This window comes from Quercus suber, unplaced genomic scaffold (genome assembly GCF_002906115.3).
Source record: "Quercus suber isolate HL8 unplaced genomic scaffold, Cork oak 2.0 scaffold_339, whole genome shotgun sequence".
In the NCBI taxonomy this organism is placed as follows: domain Eukaryota; kingdom Viridiplantae; phylum Streptophyta; class Magnoliopsida; order Fagales; family Fagaceae; genus Quercus; species Quercus suber.
Window position 1 is genome coordinate 31901 of NW_027069791.1, and position 17645 is coordinate 49545.

A 17645-nucleotide genomic window follows, 5' to 3' on the forward strand; every position below is an offset into this window, starting at 1 on the left:
TGGAAAAGAGAGGGATAGCTCATTATTTATTTTTAGGACAAATAGATTTTTCAAAGTAAAAAAAAAAAACTTAGTATTTATTTTCGGAATAAGTAGACTTTTCAAAATTTTCGGTCATGTAAGTATGGCTTCCAACTTGGGCCCCTCCATTTCTACCAAATGCACAATGACATATAGCACACGTGCAATGTCCATGATCTCCAGTCAATTGAGATATATGATTCATCATACCTAACTATTCCTCAAAAAATTGTAGTAATATATATATATATATATATATTTTTTTTTTTGAATAGATTGTAGTAATAATTAACTGGTAATTCTAATGAGATATGATTCATCATACTTAACTGTGCATCAAAAATTATACTTTACTGATTATTCTAATCAGTAAAAATATACAATCTTTCCATGATGCTCACTCACCTACCATAAAGCTATCCTACTACATTTCGTTCCATTGCTTATAAATACCGTGGCCTTGAAGGCATTCTACATCACGCTCAAGCAGTTCACAAAGAACAAATCCCATCATACCATTCAAAACTTAGACTCGTCCTTGAACTTAGAAAAAATGTCTATCCAAGTATCAGGGGCTCAATCCCAAAATGCCAAATCAGAGGTTGTTCGCCGGACAGCAAATTTCCATCCAAGCATTTGGGGTGACCGTTTCTTGGTCAACAATACTTCAGAGGACAAGGTAACATGATTATTTGCTATCTATTTATAAATTTTTTGTCGTAAAATTTATAATAGCCCTAGAATTTTCCTATTTTTGTTTACTTACAATCAATCAATTTACTTGTTATATCCAAATTGTAGGTGGTGGAAAGATTTAGATTTTGCAAGGAAACTCCCTTTTGCAAGAGATAGAGTTGTTGAGTGCTACTTTTGGATAGTCGCGGTCTACTTTGAGCCCCAGTATTCACTTGCAAGAAAAATACTAACCAAAGTTATTTCTATGACATCTATTCTTGATGATATATATGATGTTTATGGCACACTTGAAGAACTTGAACTCTTCACTGAAGCAATTGAGAGGTTCAAAGATTGATTAATTAAAATATATATATATATATATATATATATGTTAAGACTAAGATGTATAATGTCAATCTAACTTTTGTAATTGGTACATGATATTTTTAGGTGGGATATTAGCTACATAGATCAACTTCCAGAATACATGCAAATATGTTATCGTGCACTCTTTGATGTATTTAAAGCAATTGAAAATGAGTTGGCTAAGAAAGAAAGATCATACCGTGTTAGTTATGCAAAAGATGCTGTAAGAGTCAAGCAACCTAACTTTTCATGTTTTTTTGTCAACTTTTTCATGCCACGTACTTATTTCATTTATGTTATTTAAACCCTAGATGAAATTTTTGGTTCGGGCCTACTTTGATGAAGCCAAATGGTTCCACCAAAATTACATCCCAACAATGGAGGAGTATATGCATATTGCACTTAAAACCTCTGGTTACCCTATGCTCACAACTATCTCTTTCCTTGGCATGGGTGACATCATTACAAAAGAGGCATTTGATTGGATCTTTAGCAACCCCAAGATCATTACAGCTTCATCTGTAATTGGTAGACTCATGGATGACATGAAGTCACATAAGGTATGCAATCAAAAAATCTTATCAAGTGTCACAAGCTAGTGTGCGAGGTCTATTTCATATACATGTGTTGCCAACTTTCTAGTTACCCATTTGGAAAACTTTGTGTGTAGTTTGAGCAAGAGAGAGGGCATGCTGCTTCAGCAGTTGAATGCTACATGAAGCAATATGGTGTCTCAGAGCAAGTAGTCCATGATGANCTAGTTTTTAAAATTATGTAGTAGAATTTATAATATTTATAGCATTTTTTTGTTGCAATATAATTATTTGTTCATGCAATTCATGGTGTAGAATATTCATTTCCGTAAAGTAGTGAAGTTGAAGAGCTGAAAGAAGAGGTAAGAAAAGAGCTCTTAGCATCTGCGGGTCATCTTTCACAACAGTTGGGCTTAATTGATGCACTCCAGCGCCTAGGCGTGGCTTATAACTTTGAAAGAGAAATCCAAGAAGCCCTAGAACATATATATGCTACTTATAATGACCATAATGATGTGGAAGATGATGATCTCTACAATGTTTCCCTTCGTTTTCGACTACTACGTCAACAAGGATTTAAGGTTTCATGTGGTAAGACAAGAGTCTAATTTTCTAAATATAAGCTCCATATGTCTTATGTTAAAATATATATATATATATATATATATATGTTAAGACTAAGATGTATAATGTCAATCTAACTTTTGTAATTGGTACATGATATTTTTAGGTGGGATATTAGCTACATAGATCAACTTCCAGAATACATGCAAATATGTTATCGTGCACTCTTTGATGTATTTAAAGCAATTGAAAATGAGTTGGCTAAGAAAGAAAGATCATACCGTGTTAGTTATGCAAAAGATGCTGTAAGAGTCAAGCAACCTAACTTTTCATGTTTTTTTGTCAACTTTTTCATGCCACGTACTTATTTCATTTATGTTATTTAAACCCTAGATGAAATTTTTGGTTCGGGCCTACTTTGATGAAGCCAAATGGTTCCACCAAAATTACATCCCAACAATGGAGGAGTATATGCATATTGCACTTAAAACCTCTGGTTACCCTATGCTCACAACTATCTCTTTCCTTGGCATGGGTGACATCATTACAAAAGAGGCATTTGATTGGATCTTTAGCAACCCCAAGATCATTACAGCTTCATCTATAATTGGTAGACTCATGGATGACATGAAGTCACATAAGGTATGCAATCAAAAAATCTTATCAAGTGTCACAAGCTAGTGTGCAAGGTCCATTTCATATACATGTGTTGCCAACTTTCTAGTTAACCATTTGGAAAACTTTGTGTGTAGTTTGAGCAAGAGAGAGGGCATGCTGCTTCAGCAGTTGAATGCTACATGAAGCAATATGGTGTCTCAGAGCAAGTAGTCCATGATGATTTCAACAGGCAAGTCACTAATGCATGGAAGGATATTAATGAGGAGTGTATAAGGCCTACTGTTGTTCCCATGCCTCTACTTATGCGTGTTCTTAATCTTGCACGAGTAATAGATGTCATTTACAAGGAAGGGGATGGCTACACTCACGTTGGAAAAGAGATGAAAAATAATGTTGCATCAGTGCTTATAGATCCAGTACCAATATGACTGGGGTGACAAAATATGAATCTTTCAATAGGAAATCTCTAAAGAATCATAGGCTTGAATAGGATCCAAGTCCAATAATATTATATGGGGACCATTTGTAAAATAAAAACAAAAGGAAAATCTTGCTTTCTCATTTAATAATGTAGCACTATGTTTACAGAAATAATTATTATTATAATAATGATTGTGAGATTTACTACTGGTGGTATGCTTTTGTGGGATGAGATTGAAATTATCGTGCCATTCTAGTGGGGGATGGTAAAATTTCGCTTGAAATTTCTCAAGTTGTGGCTTTCTTTTGGTTCTCTACGCTATTGTCTATTCTATGCTATGAGTTATCACAAGGCTAATTAAGAGGTTAAGGAAGCTCTTTGTTAAACACAATACTAGGCTTTTAGCAAACTCTTGGTAAAAATATTTTCAGCAAAAAAGTTAGAGAAGTTCCCCAACAAACACTAAACCAAAAAAGAAGTTTAGAAATACAATAAAATGTCACAATATTTTCACAATACTTTTATTAGCTGTAGTGGGTCCCAATATGATATATTAAGCTTAGGAACATATATATGCTATCCCACTTTCTTTTTTAGGTGATGTGCTATTTTAAAATAATGGTAAATTACATAATTGGTCCCTATCTTTTACACCAAATGTTAATTTGATCCCTAACCTTTCAATTGTGTCAATTTGGTCCTTAACTTTTCAGTATCGTGTCAAGTTAATCCCTGTCATTATATCTTGGATGGAAAAATTTGATACAAAATAATAAAAAATTATTTTTCTACACCTCAATTGCCAAATGTGCTGCCATAGCAGATTTTTTTAAAAAAAAATTTTTTAATCGCAAAATCTATGTTCACACGAGATTAATCTCCCTAAAATTCTAAAATCCCAAAAAACCAAGCCTAAGAACACACACTAACTTAAAGATCGCAAAGAGACCGAAATGAACCAATATGACAATGACGACGAAGAGGAAATGGATCCAGAGTAAAGGAGAGCCTTTGGCGATGTGGTTGATTGTTGTTTTGATGAACTGATCATTGTTTGGAGAAACGGTTCCAGCGTAAAGGTTGATAGGGAGAATTAGAAAGATTAAGAGGAGAGGACAGCGAAGGTTCCTCCTTCAATAAAGAGGAACTGAGCGGCATCGGCGCCGCAGTGGCGAGCGTTCTCGTGATATGTGGCATGCCAGATAGTGAGAAATTTGGGGACGAGGGCAGTGGGGCTAGGGATCCAACGTTTTTCGCTATGAACGTATGTTGAGAAGGTATTAGAATTTTGGATGATGACAAGGGCATGTTCTTAGGCTGGGTTTTCAACCTTTTACGCATTTTAGAAAATTTTAGGAGGTGACAACAGGTTCCATTTTGAACACATCCAAACCCACCCTACTATGATCTACCTATTAGGATTAATGTCCTTAAATCCTATTGTATGATGCTATGTATGATATTATGTATGACATTATATATGACATGATGTATGATTTAATATTACAATTAATAAAATTGTTTTATTATTATTTGAAATAATGGTAACATGAATATTTGGACATTATCACGGAGTCCATGAGATGAATAGTATGCAATTTATGTGAAAAGTCACAGAAGATATAAATCACAAGTTCTTTGTAAACTCAGAATTTAGTTCGTAGTCGGTGATGAAATTGGAAGTTTCATCTGCGAAGACTATAACATATTAACTAAGATGATTTATCTTGATCATAGAAGTGGTGACTTCTAGTTGATATATTGATATGTTTTAAGAGTTAAAACATATTGGACTAGACCGCTATGAGATTTATTATTCTCCTAACGAATGTCAATTGAATAATAAATCTCACGACTTATATATTTACATGAACTCTTAATCCTGAGAGAATAATAGACCTGATCATGAAGTGTAGATTGCTTTGATATATCAGGAGTGAAATTTAAAGTAACGGTCAAAACCTCAGTATGTTGGGCAGCTACATTTAGTGTTAATGAAACATATATTCTCAAGATGGAATTCATAGTCTTTTAATGAAGATACAAAATATTACCTTGAGATAAGTTTAATGGGTATGTTATTCAGAATGTTAGGCCTAACTACTTTAGTAAATAGTTAATAAAGTATATATTTATGAAGTTGGATTTCATAAATATATGATGAATAACTTAAAGGATTAAACCAGATATTCAATGATTAAGATGTAGTAATTTACAAAGTGGCAGTCTATATTCATGACTTTGTATTACTACGAATATTTTATGAAGATGTTCCATGTATAATAAAGTCTTAGGATATAATTTATTAATAAGGCCTAAAGTGAAATTATATTTATATAGTGATATTAAATATAATTAATGGTAACTTTGGACTTGTCAAGAGTTGACAAAAAAGCCCAAGGCCCATTGGACCTAGTGTCTTATTGGTCCCTTTTGGTCTTACTCCAAGCCACACACTAAAGCCCAATTGGAAAGGTCTAATAGGCCAGCCCAATTAGATAATCAATTAGTTATAAAGAGAGAAACATACAGAATTTTTTCATTAGTGAAAAGAAAAAGAGAGACATCATTGTGAAATGGTGTGTATGTGTGAGTGAAGCCACTCGATTATTCTCCCTTGGAAACTGATTGAGAGACCACACTTCTTGGGCGTAAAGTGGAATTGGAGTGAAGATTAAAAGTGTTCCCAAGTACTTCTATTTTTTTTTTTTTTTTTGAATTTCACCGCACCAAGGTACGCTATCTTGTTCTTAAATTCTAAAATTTACATAGTACATGTTATCAATCATGAATGAAATAGATCCATTTTTGTTGCTTCCGCTGTGTATTTTGTATGAGATACAAAACCAAATTTTCCAACACTACCAAGGGGCAACATCCCTCCTTGAAGAATAACAACAGCTCATGGCAGCCCATCCTCATAGATAACCACCTCGGGTGTGCTTTTTCCCCATTTGTATGATATACTTTTCTTTTCCTTTCTTTTGTTCCCATGAGATTGTTAGCCACCGTGCATATGAACTTGAAAAAAAAGAAGTTTTTAGGAGGGGTAATCTAATCTAACTATGCGGACATAAATTTTTTTTTTTTTTAATATTTATTTTTAAAGTCTGATGCGGCTACACAATTGATAATTGATGTGGTAGGAAAAATAATTTTTTAATATTCCATTTGTCACATCAGATCTTACCATCTAGTAGATAACGGTATGGACTAAAATTGACACGATATTAAAAGATTAAGGATCAAATTGATTAAATTAAAAGGTTAGAGATCAAATTGACATTTGATGTAAAAGATAAGAACTAACTAGGTAATTTACCCTTAAAGTAAATAATAATAATAGATAAAAAAAAAAAAAAAGAACGGAAAATTATTGACAAAACAAAAAGGGTCTTAGTTTAGCGGGGATGTGCATACACGTAATCACATACAACACTTAACACTATTTGTGCTAATATTAAGTGCTGTAAAGAATTTTAAAATATGACAAATTTTAGCTACAAAATTGATTGTAGTTTAAGGGTACAACCTTACTTAATAAAATAATCATTACTACATATTTTAAAAATTTAACCTTTGAATTGTACATTCATTATGCTCTTAATACGCATGTCAAATTTTGTATCAATTAAATATTATTTACTATATAATCTATAAATTTATATTTTATGCATAATTTTAAATTACAAAAACTTGAAATTTAAACAATTTATTGATAACATAGCTATTGATATTTACGCTACAACTAATTTTGTAGCTAAAATTTGTCCTTTAAAATATATATATAATTTGTTTACTAAACACATAAAACACTTAACACTGTTTTGAAAGTTCTCTTATTTCTCCAAGTTCTCTACTTCATTCTCCTACTTTTACTACTATCGACTTGCTATACAAACACTCTGCATATAATTATGCCAATGTAGTGATTGTGAGATTTGTAAGGTCACTACCAATATAAATATATATATATATATATATACACTACAAGAAAAGAGTCTCGTGAAAATTCAAATATCGCCGCAAAGGTTATTAGCAATGGTATATGGCTCTCGAAGGCCGTCGTATTTGTTCGATAATTTACAAGGGCAATCCATTGTCGTTATTGAACAAATCTACCCTCACAAATATATTACCAAATGACGAGAAAAGTCGACGACTATTTGTGAAGACCTTCATACTCTCGCAATCAATTATTTGCAAATTTCAAATTGATGACATATTTTTTAGAGATGAATAGTGTCATCGTTAACATTTATTTTCGAGGGCTTTTAACCCCTCACAATTAGTTAAAAATAATAGTAACGATGTTAAGCTGTCACTTAAAATGTTTTTGCAAGGAGTTAAGTGGCGTTGCTATTCTATAAATTACAAGGGATTTTGTCGTCACTATAAAGTTATTCATGACCAAATTTTTATATCATCAGTGATAATATTTTATTATTTATTTATTTTTAAGTTATTTTATATCATTTTTGTTTAATTATCTTGTTACAATAGTATAATGATTACCAAAAATTGATCCATTGAAACATAAAAATTCTTATAAGTTAAAACTTTAAAATACAGAATATACAAAGAAATCCTGAAATTAAACCATGACATAAAAATATTGTTTTAAACTTAAACAACTAGAATTATGACAAAATCTATATTAGTTTTCCTCTAAGTCACCCTCCAATGTTAAAAAGGTCTCAAATAAGGGATTCTGCCTTCTCGTGGTACTTCTCAAAGACTGATGCATAGCCACTAACTTTCCCTTGCATTAAAAATTGCAAGGAAATAGACAAACCAATTAATCATGCACTTTTTTTTTTTTTTTTGGGAAACTGCAATATTATAAATCAAATAGAAACATACAGTGACCGGCATCTTCCAAACAAACAGAGGCCAAAGAGGCAGGAAGGTTGGTTGCCAGAAACAAAACTAAAAGAAACTAAGGAAGCTAATGCGTACTTTGCTGCCTCATGAACAGCAGCATTTCCACTCCTACACACCCAAAGAAACGAACAAGAAAGGAAAGACATAGTAATCAAACAAATATCAAACACCAGAGTAGAGATAGGCCATAAGGGACAGCCCGAACGATCCAGGATGGCGTCAATGCTGAGCTTGGAATCACTTTCCACACAGATATACCTCCAATACTCTCCCTTAGCAAGTTGCAAGGCCCAGAGAATGGCTTCAGCTTCAGCCCTGAGAGGAGAGGACTTTGGGATGATCTTTGTCCACACCTTGATCACAGCACCAAACTCGTTTCTAGTAATGACTGCCAAAGCCGCTTTAGAGTGAGAGATGGTTAAGGTGTTTGATTGAAAAATTGTCATACAATGAAGTCCATATGAAGAAATGAATCTTGATCTCCTATGAAGAAATTAATCATGCACTTGCTAAATATAACATTTTGGCTGAAGTTCAAATATGCTACGTTTAAAGCAGCATCTTCATACCCTGAGCAATTGAATCACCAACAGCTACAAAACAGCACTTTTGCCATACTATCAGGAAGTTGTTTGGGGGGGGGGGGGGGGGGGAGGGGGGGGTGGGGGGTGGTGGGGAAGGGGACTGAGAAGGCAAGAGATTAAAAGGAACATAAATAATAAAGAAAATCCAAAACCACCTGAACCATATTAAAATTGATTTGGTGGTTGGCCACATAAAATCATCATTTCAAACCATTAGAAGCATGAAGGAGGAGCGATCACCAAGTCCTAATTAGGGTAGAAGTGGCAACAGACCAGGATTGAGATGGGAAACCCCTTCTTAAACCTGAACCCACAGGAGCAAACTTTGTTCTAAACCATCAAAAACATAGGTTCCCACTTTGGAAACCCAAACCCAGCACACCCAGTTAGCTGGCATTGTGCACACAAAAGACAACCTACAAGTTGGGTAATTGCCCATCAGATTGAAGGTTGCCCAAATTATTTACTGCATTATACAGCCAATGAAGAAGGAATAAAGGTTTTCTCCATGAGGCAGCAGAGCAACTAAGCCTTTTGATTCCTAACTATCCTAGAACCAGGTGGGCTATAAGCCTATAACCCTTTAAAACCAAAACAAGTGAATTGATAATTACACGTGAATGTAATAACTACCATACCACTAAGATAACTTACTCTTTAAGTACTCATCATATTGATCAGCTTCAAAAGCTTCATTGTTGAAGTACTTGACAGTCTGGGAAAAAATGGACAGAATTGGAGAAAATAAGGCATCAGATAATCCATGTGGAAAAAATAAGGCATCAAACGATCCATAAGGAGAAAATCAAACATTAAAAGTACATCACAGCCTCACCTCTTTTGGTACACATCACCAGTGGCTCGGGACATAGGAAGTTCAGCATTGACCCAAGGCTTACCCCAAAGAGTGACAACGATACCCTCCCTAAGCCCATTTTTGCCTGCATCCAAGTCAGCAAAATCTATATGTTTTGTTCTAGTAGCTCAACTATTGCATTGACAATGTTACTAACACAACACATTGTAAGCATTCATAACACCAAACACGACTGTAACAGATATAAAATACTCAAAACTTTTTTTTTTTTAATCTCATTTCAAGCACTAAAGGGAGATCTGAGAGGGATATAGCAAGAAAAACTTCAAAAAAAGACATACCAGGATGTATGCTATGCAGTTGATCTCATTGTTTTCTAATGGATGCTATGCAATTTGTAACTTTTCTAATAGTAGCTGGAGTGGATTGCACATGGTACAAAGGTATCCCACTTGCTTACAAATAGCTATACAATTGTTATTATACATAGAAGTTACCTCTGATGGTGATTGTTTATTGCTGCAAAAGCAGATTGGACTACTTATTAAATTGATATCATTGCATGCTCAGGTGGCTTCTAACTGTAAAGAATGGCTCTGCTTGTCTTTGTATGACTAGTTCCAATACTGAAGCGCATATGCTTGGTCGTTGTACTAATCATGTAATTTCCTTTTTAACTTTGCTCTTGTTATGTATTTTTGCTTTGATTTTTGTCTTTACACCGTGTGTAACTAACTTCATAGCATATATGCAGTATGATCTCACTATTTGACAACACAGAACAGAACAATCGTGGCCCTGTATACTCATTGCCCATTTCACAATTAAAATATATGGATTCTCCATCAGTGTCTTTCACAATTAAAATATAAAAAATTGGATGACAGGAAAATCAAAGAAATGCAGTGAAAATCGACGAGAAAGTGGGAGGAAACAAAGAAACACAAAAATTCAAAGAAGAAATTAGGGTTTGTGATTAGGGATTGTGACTCCGGCGTGATGTGAGAGAGAGTAGATCGGTGGCTAGGGGTGGCGGTGTGAGGGGAGAGAAGAGGCGTGAGGGGAGAGAGAAGTGGGAAATGAAAAAGAAAGAAGGAAAAGAAACACGCTGAATGAACAAAAAAAGAAAAAAGAAAAAAGTGGGAAATAAAAATTTTGGGGAAAATTTTTGACATTTTCCTTTGACATATACTCAATAGGGAGACCGTGTATTTGAACCCATAAAGGGATACTTGAAAAATCCAAATCATCAACTGACATATTCTGATGCCAATGTTTAAGGATAAGAGGAAAACCTTCAATATTCCACGGCCCCAGCTCTAGGATCCTCCTTTTATCACCTTCACATGCAAACTTGAACAGAAAAATATTTTCTTTTAGATCTACAATCTGCACACCCTTGGAGGTCCTCCATACTTTTAGAATGATAGCCTTCACTGCATTTTTGTTGATGTTTCTGTCTGCTTGGAGCTTTCCTACCAAACCTGTATTGAATAGTTCTTCAACAGCCTTTTCACTAGCTTTCAACTTCACCGCTTTACCCGTGCATCTAAGTTTCTTTGTTTTATCTGCTAAAGCTTCCACCAGCATTGATTGGTTTTCCATAGAGATAATAAAGTGGTTCAGGGGTGGAGCCCCTTGCCCACTAGCCCAATTGTCTCTAAACCAGAAAAAAGGAAATAAATTTAAGGATGGATAAGGGTATTGCCGATTAGGTAAAGGAAATAACTATGGTCAGAAGATATTCAAAAAGATATTATCACCGAGGGAACTTTGATGGTCAACTTAGGAGGTGGCAAAACACCAAGGGGATTTTGGGATAAGATATAAAAAGGACGAAGAGAAACTACTAAGAGATGATGAAAGGAGATGGCACCAGATGAAGAATAAACCTCGAGCCTAAACTCAGGTTAGGAAGCCTTGACCGAACTCAAGGAGACAGCAGTTGCCTTAGCATCCTATAGAGTTTATTTATAGAGTTTATTTATTTATTTTTTTGGGATAAGGCTATATAATTAGAGTTTTCTTTAATAATAATAATAATAAAGCTTAAGTAATAAAATAATGAATTTTAGGGAGTACAAGTTGAAGGATCTAAAGGCCATGGCGATGTATAAGTCAAAGGAGCAAGAGCTTCAAATGAAAATTTTGGGAAAAAAAAGTTTATGCATGTGAGAAATTTTGTGTGAAGGATAAAAAAAATTATTGGGAAAATTTAGCTTTTAGGATTAAAAAAAATCTTTTGTCTAATAACTATTGCAAAGGGTTATTAAAATATAGCTATGGCCTAGTAAAAATTTCACGTCAACATTTAAATAAATAATAAATCACATAAAAATTTAAAAAATTTTCAATTTCTAAAATTTTTAAAAATAAAATAAGATAATTAAATTAATTTTTTTATTCCTTTCATTATTATTAATTTTTTGGTAGAACATGTTTATGTTCTTTGTGTTCTTCCCAAAATATAACTCGTATTCTTAGATTAATAACAATCAAATGGTTGGATTTAAACAGAATCCAACTCTTGTTTCTTGGAGAATTCTTGAGAAAACCAATTCGTGTTTTTTTTTTTCTCTCCTCAATTCTTGGTTTTAGTTACTTGAGACCTTGAATCTTCATTTTGTGACTTCAATACCACCCTTGAAACTTTAGATCATTAGCAGTTGTTAATCTTTTTGCAACAACTTCAAATCTACCGGATCTAATGATAAGAGAATGATTTCCGGAAGTGACTTTGAAAGAGGAAGGCACAATACCTTTTAGATCTCACAAGAGCACCTCCAAAGTCTCTTCAAAACGTGCCTTAGGGTTTCCTTTATATACTTTGTGAAATAGATCTGAAACCCTAATCACATAATGGGCCAATGGGTTGTAGGGCTTAATTAAAATTCTATAGAGTCTGATTTTCTGTGATTTTCAATCAGTCGAATCTAATTTTTGTTCAGTCGGGATTCACAGAATTTGAATTCTTCTTTTTGCAGCTTGTATGTTCTTGTGTTCTGACTTGTGACACCTTGAGCATAGTCTAATCAAACCTATAGATCTAGGAATCTATATCTAGACAAGTTTGTGCTCACGGTTTGCCAATTGTTCTAAACTTTTAGAACCTAACAATTTTGAATGTTAAATAGGATTGACAAAATGTTATACTTGCATGCAATATTAATTTCAATAATAGTCTTAAATGTTCTAGAGGTTTTGGATCTTTGTGTTGTATGCATTTCCTTCAAGCTTGGAATATGGGCAACGTTATTGGATTGTCTGTTTTCTTGGTTAAGATTGATAGAGTTTAGGCATTCCTTGGATCGAGGTTCGAAATGGCATAGCTTGGGCGGCACTTTCTTGGGCCAAGGTTCGAAGTAGCGAAGCTTGGCTAGCTAGTACTTCCTTCCTTTGAAGTGTTCTTTGGATATTCTTTGTGTTCTATGAAGAATTTGGCAGAATAATAACACATCTTTCACAATTTGTATATGGATAATGGGTCGAATGCTTGCTTTGAGTCAAGTTATGCCATGGAGTCATAAACTTGAGGCCTTTGAGAAGTTAGAGTGATTGAAAAGAAGGATCGGTAATCACCAAATGGCTTTTTCCCAAAAGCTCTCTTAAAGGATTTTTGGGTCTTGCAAATGAGGAGGCCTTCTCCATTTATAGAGGAGGGAAAGCCTTAGGTTGATATGTTGGAATGAGTTTGGGACTCTTCAAGGCTCAAATTTTGGAAATAATGAGTTAGAAAAATCACAAGTGGGAACTGAAAATCGAAAAAAGGAAAGAAAGAAAATGATCGAAAATCAAGGGTTCTAGAGTTGAGTGCCAAAATGGCACTTGGACCAAGAGTCCAAACTTGTGCTTGTTTTGATTTTTTTTTTTTTTTTTTTTTGGCATTTTTGAGTAGTTTTTAGGTTACATTTGACTTTGGATGATTTTTTAGCCTTTATAAGATTATGAACATGTTAGGGAATATTTATTAATTTCAAACAGTAATTAATTGCATCTAATTACAAATAATTCAACTACTTGTTTAAAATCACTAAACTTACTCAAAAATTGGACTCTTAGAATTACTTGGGGTGCATTCATCACTAGTATTCTACCATTTTTTTTTACACTGGTTTGTAACTCCATGCATATACATGAATATACTTAAAAATAATACATTAAGATACATAGTATAATTCTTATATATATATATATTATTATATATATATATAATTTAAATAGTATTGATATAAAGTCATTCTTATATTTTGTTAACTCTTTAAAAAATCTTGTAAGAGTATTCTTAGATAGAAAATGTAAATTGTCCATATTTTTACTTTTTTTATTAATTCTCAATTTTCGATATTGTGAAGCACTTTTTTTTTTTTTTTTAATTATGATTCATTAATTCTAAATTCTTTGGTTTTTGTATTCAATAACTCACTTTGATGAATATTTATGATGTGGTCCCACATTTGGCTCTAAAATTAAGAAATAAAACTCTCTAAAAATAAATAATTTAGGACACATAGCGCAAAATTGTACTTCAATTGTAGAATCTAATTTGATTTTCTCTAAGCTTTACTTATTAATATATATATATATATAGAGAGAGAGAGAGTGAGAGAGAGTGAGAGAGAGAGAGAGAGAGAGAGAGATTACCTTATACAAATGAGCCATAATTAATTATAGTTCATTCTTTTAAGAACCAATCATAATTTAATCGTAATCACATGTGATCGACTTAAATTGTGAGGATACACATTAACCATTGAATATAGATTCAACTAGAAATTTTGATCAAGTGGTTCAATTTAAGCGTATGATGTGTCGCTTTGATTGTTTGAATTTCTAGATCTCTCTTCAATCAAGTATGTGGAAATCAAATGGTCAAAATTATGATTTTGTTGTTATTTTATGAAATAACTGTTTTGCTCATGATGTGAGGTTAAGTAGAGGTTGCAAAATTTGGTGTCTAAAATATTATGTTATTCATAATACAAAACTTACATATTATTCAAGTAGTACTCATATTTAAATTGGTGCATACATAAAGTTTACACTCAATGTCTTGTTTTTGGAATCAAAAGACTCTCTTTCTCTCTCTCTCTCAATGCATGTTAGCAACCGAGCCTATATCGGTTTGGGTTAGTATTTGGGCTGTGGTGTTGTTTGGGCTGGATTTCGGTTTTTATTTTGTGGAGGGGGGCCAAACTTTTGAAAGCAAGGGGGCCGAACTCAAATTTTTCTTAGGCTCAATATGGGTATATTATATATATTAATTTTTATTTTGGGGGTAATGTCAAGGGGGCCGGGCCCCCTACCAGGTTCATCCCTACTCCTATATGAGACTCATGGTAGGCCTCCTACACTCCTTGTGAGAGGAAGGAAAACCTCCTCTAGGAGTGAATAAATTCTCAACAAGAACATGAAACATGAAAATGAAAAGGTCAAAGAAAAAAAATAATGAAATGAACCTTGTTGATCATGAGATCTATTATTAATCTTTGTCATATATAGGCACAGAATATTCTAACATCGAAAAATATCTCAAGCAACAAACTAACCTAGAAGGGGCTTATCATATATTGATATGGTAGAAAATAGAAACATAATAAAAGGTTGAGGATTTCAAAGCTTCCTGGACTCTAGCTACGAAGTGATGCATAATTGCATATCATGCCCCATTGACTCGAATATTGCATAATGATCATGGTATGGCTGGATAAATTGCTTTGATACTCAGTATGGACACACCAAATGGACAAATATAATGTTCTTTCTTTCTTTCTTTATTTTTTGTTTCTTCTTCCTTTTAATTTTTTTTTTTCAATGGAAAAAAAAAAAAAACTGAAAACTAGCACTTTCTCGCTTTGTATCCAATTCACGTTTAATATATATATATATATATATGTAAGGACTAGATAGAGGCCCAGGCCCAACTAGTATAGTAATTCTGGCTTTTCAAGCGAAGTATATTAAATTTGTAAGAGAGTGGGCTTATGACAATTGCAATGCTAAGGTAGTTACAAGTTATGGAAAAACAGTATTGACAGGAGTAACGTAAACGAAAGAAACAAAGATTCAATATAAACTCTTCCTCAGATAGATTTGAGAGAGGATTTCTTATTAACAGTCAAGACTGATATTTTTACAATCAGATACAGTTCCTCTCTTCTCTCTCTCTCTCTCTCTCTCTCTCTCTCTCTCTCTAGTAGAATGTTCATCCATTTTTCAAAGGATTCATTTCCTTATATAGTCCTTTACGTTGCATTTTAGCCTTCCATCTGTATGTCTCAGGGGAGCCATTTGGATCTTGTCCCATCAAGACCCTTTTGGAGGTGGTAGAGAGAGTGCTGTGAGCTGTGTAAATATTGTTTAGATGTCTTTTCCTCATAAATGCGGCCAGTTCAGTTCGTGCAGAGTATTAAATGTGGAGGTGGTAGTCACCTTCCCAAATATTTCCCCCTTCCATTTCTTACAGGACTATATTGTCTTCCTTAAAACTTTACTTTTCGATGTAGGGAGTTAGATATAGTACTCCGAGGTGTTTTTGCTCTTCGAGGTCCTCGGTTGATGGGCTAGTTAGCTTTTTCTCCTTGAACTTCTTACTCTCAGTTTCAATCCAACCTTGAATGGTCCTAGCATCTTCCTTCCTCGGTCTTGGCACATGTGTCAAACCTTGGCTTACACATGTGTGGGCCTTTGATTGTCCTAGAATAGGGCCCATAGCCTTAGAATGTCCTCAGACCATTTGCTCCTATATATATATATAATATATATATTGTAACATAGCATATAACATCCTCATTTCTTTGGTTGTACTATTCATTTGTGGTTTATTTTTTTGACAAATCAACTAGATTACATTTTCTTTCAATATATTTTATAATGGTAAAATTTAAAAATAATTAAACATCAATATTTATATCATCAATTAAAAATTCTATTTTAAAATTTTTGTAATATAAAATTATACATAAAAAATAAGTTAAGCTTTTAATGATATAGTCGGACAAAGAAGAAGAAGAAGAAGAAGAAGATAGAATCTCAAAGTAAAACTGCGTATGGGAATGCTCAAACCATGGTTTCCCAAAAATTATTGTTTTTCAATGTTCAATCGGCTATACGGCTTTTGACATCATTGATCCAAACGAAGAGTACTTTCATGTATATCCTATGTGCATCTAGCAAAAATTATTTTTGCCAACATATTTTACTATTTAACTTATTTTTGCTATTATCCATGAATCTCATTGCACTTTTTGCTATTATTCAAAGGTCCCACTGCACTTTTTGATACTATTCATGAATTTCACTGTACTATTTCAGCTAACTTTTACCTTTATTTCCAGTAATTTCAACAAAAAATTTTTAGTTTTAGTAAAATAAGTGAATCTCAAACGGACCCTCCATCAAATGAATTACAAAATTATTTGGGTATAATTCAGTAACATGACTACAGTACGAATATCCATTCACATGGGGGTTTACACTTCACAAAAATACAAATAATGTTCCCCAATCAAGCCATTGACTAATTAAGCATGAACAGAACACAAGCTGACAATGAGTGATAATAAAAGTGGTGGGTTGACAAAGTAGTTGAAATTTCTTTGTCACATTAATCGCTCTGTTTCCTTATTTTATATATATATATATATATATATATATATATAAACAGCTCTAACAATACAAAAAATACTAGCATCATACAAAAACTCACAATTTATCCATGATGAGTTGTGAGTATAATTCAGTAATATGACTATTGTACGACTATCCATTCACGTGGGGTTTACACTTTACAAAAATACAAATAATGTTCCCCAATCAAGCCATTGACTAATTAACCATGAACAGAACACACGCTTACAATGAGTGATAATAAAAGTAGTGGGTTGACAAAGAAGTAGTTGAAATTTCTTTGTCACATTAATAGCTCTGTTTTATTTATTTATTTTTTTTAAAAAAAATTGCTCTAACAATACAAAAAATACTAGCATCATACAAAAATTCACAATTTGTTCACGTGGCGAGTTGCAAGTAGTGGAGTTGTGGACCCATTAATATAATTTACTTCATCACTTATAACTTGTCATGTAGGTAAGTTGTGGCAAGGTTGCGGGTTTTATTGTGGTCCTAGCATTATTTTTCATACTGACTTCACCTACTACTTA

At 33.3% G+C, this 17645-nt stretch overlaps 1 protein-coding gene and 1 long non-coding RNA gene across 2 annotated transcripts; one reads left to right on the top strand and one right to left on the bottom strand.

Moving 5' to 3' along the window:
• The first annotated feature begins 608 nt into the window (after window positions 1-608).
• Window positions 609-3373, top strand: LOC136061663 (sesquiterpene synthase 2-like). The gene is made up of 5 exons (XM_065759710.1): window positions 609-700; window positions 757-1041; window positions 1150-1288; window positions 1377-1625; window positions 2915-3373. Exons 1-5 carry the CDS (start codon window positions 609-611, stop codon window positions 3206-3208), a joined length of 1059 nt encoding a protein of 352 aa, XP_065615782.1. The 3' UTR covers window positions 3209-3373.
• Window positions 3374-8479: 5106 nt separating this feature from the next.
• On the bottom strand, window positions 8480-9834 carry LOC112020926 (uncharacterized). Its single transcript, XR_010623505.1, has 3 exons — window positions 9505-9834; window positions 9324-9384; window positions 8480-8655 (listed from the first exon to the last, which is right to left on the bottom strand). It is a non-coding gene; the product is annotated as an uncharacterized LOC112020926 (long non-coding RNA).
• Window positions 9835-17645: the final 7811 nt, after the last annotated feature.

Coding starts and splice junctions, on each gene's coding strand:
- LOC136061663 (XM_065759710.1), top strand. CDS start 609: ATGCCAAATCAGAGGTTGTTCGCCGGACAGCAAATTTCCATCCAAGCA. Junction 701..756: donor ACAATACTTCAGAGGACAAG/GTAACATGATTA, acceptor AATTTATAATAG/CCCTAGAATTTTCCTATTTT. Junction 1,042..1,149: donor TTCACTGAAGCAATTGAGAG/GTTCAAAGATTG, acceptor TGATATTTTTAG/GTGGGATATTAGCTACATAG.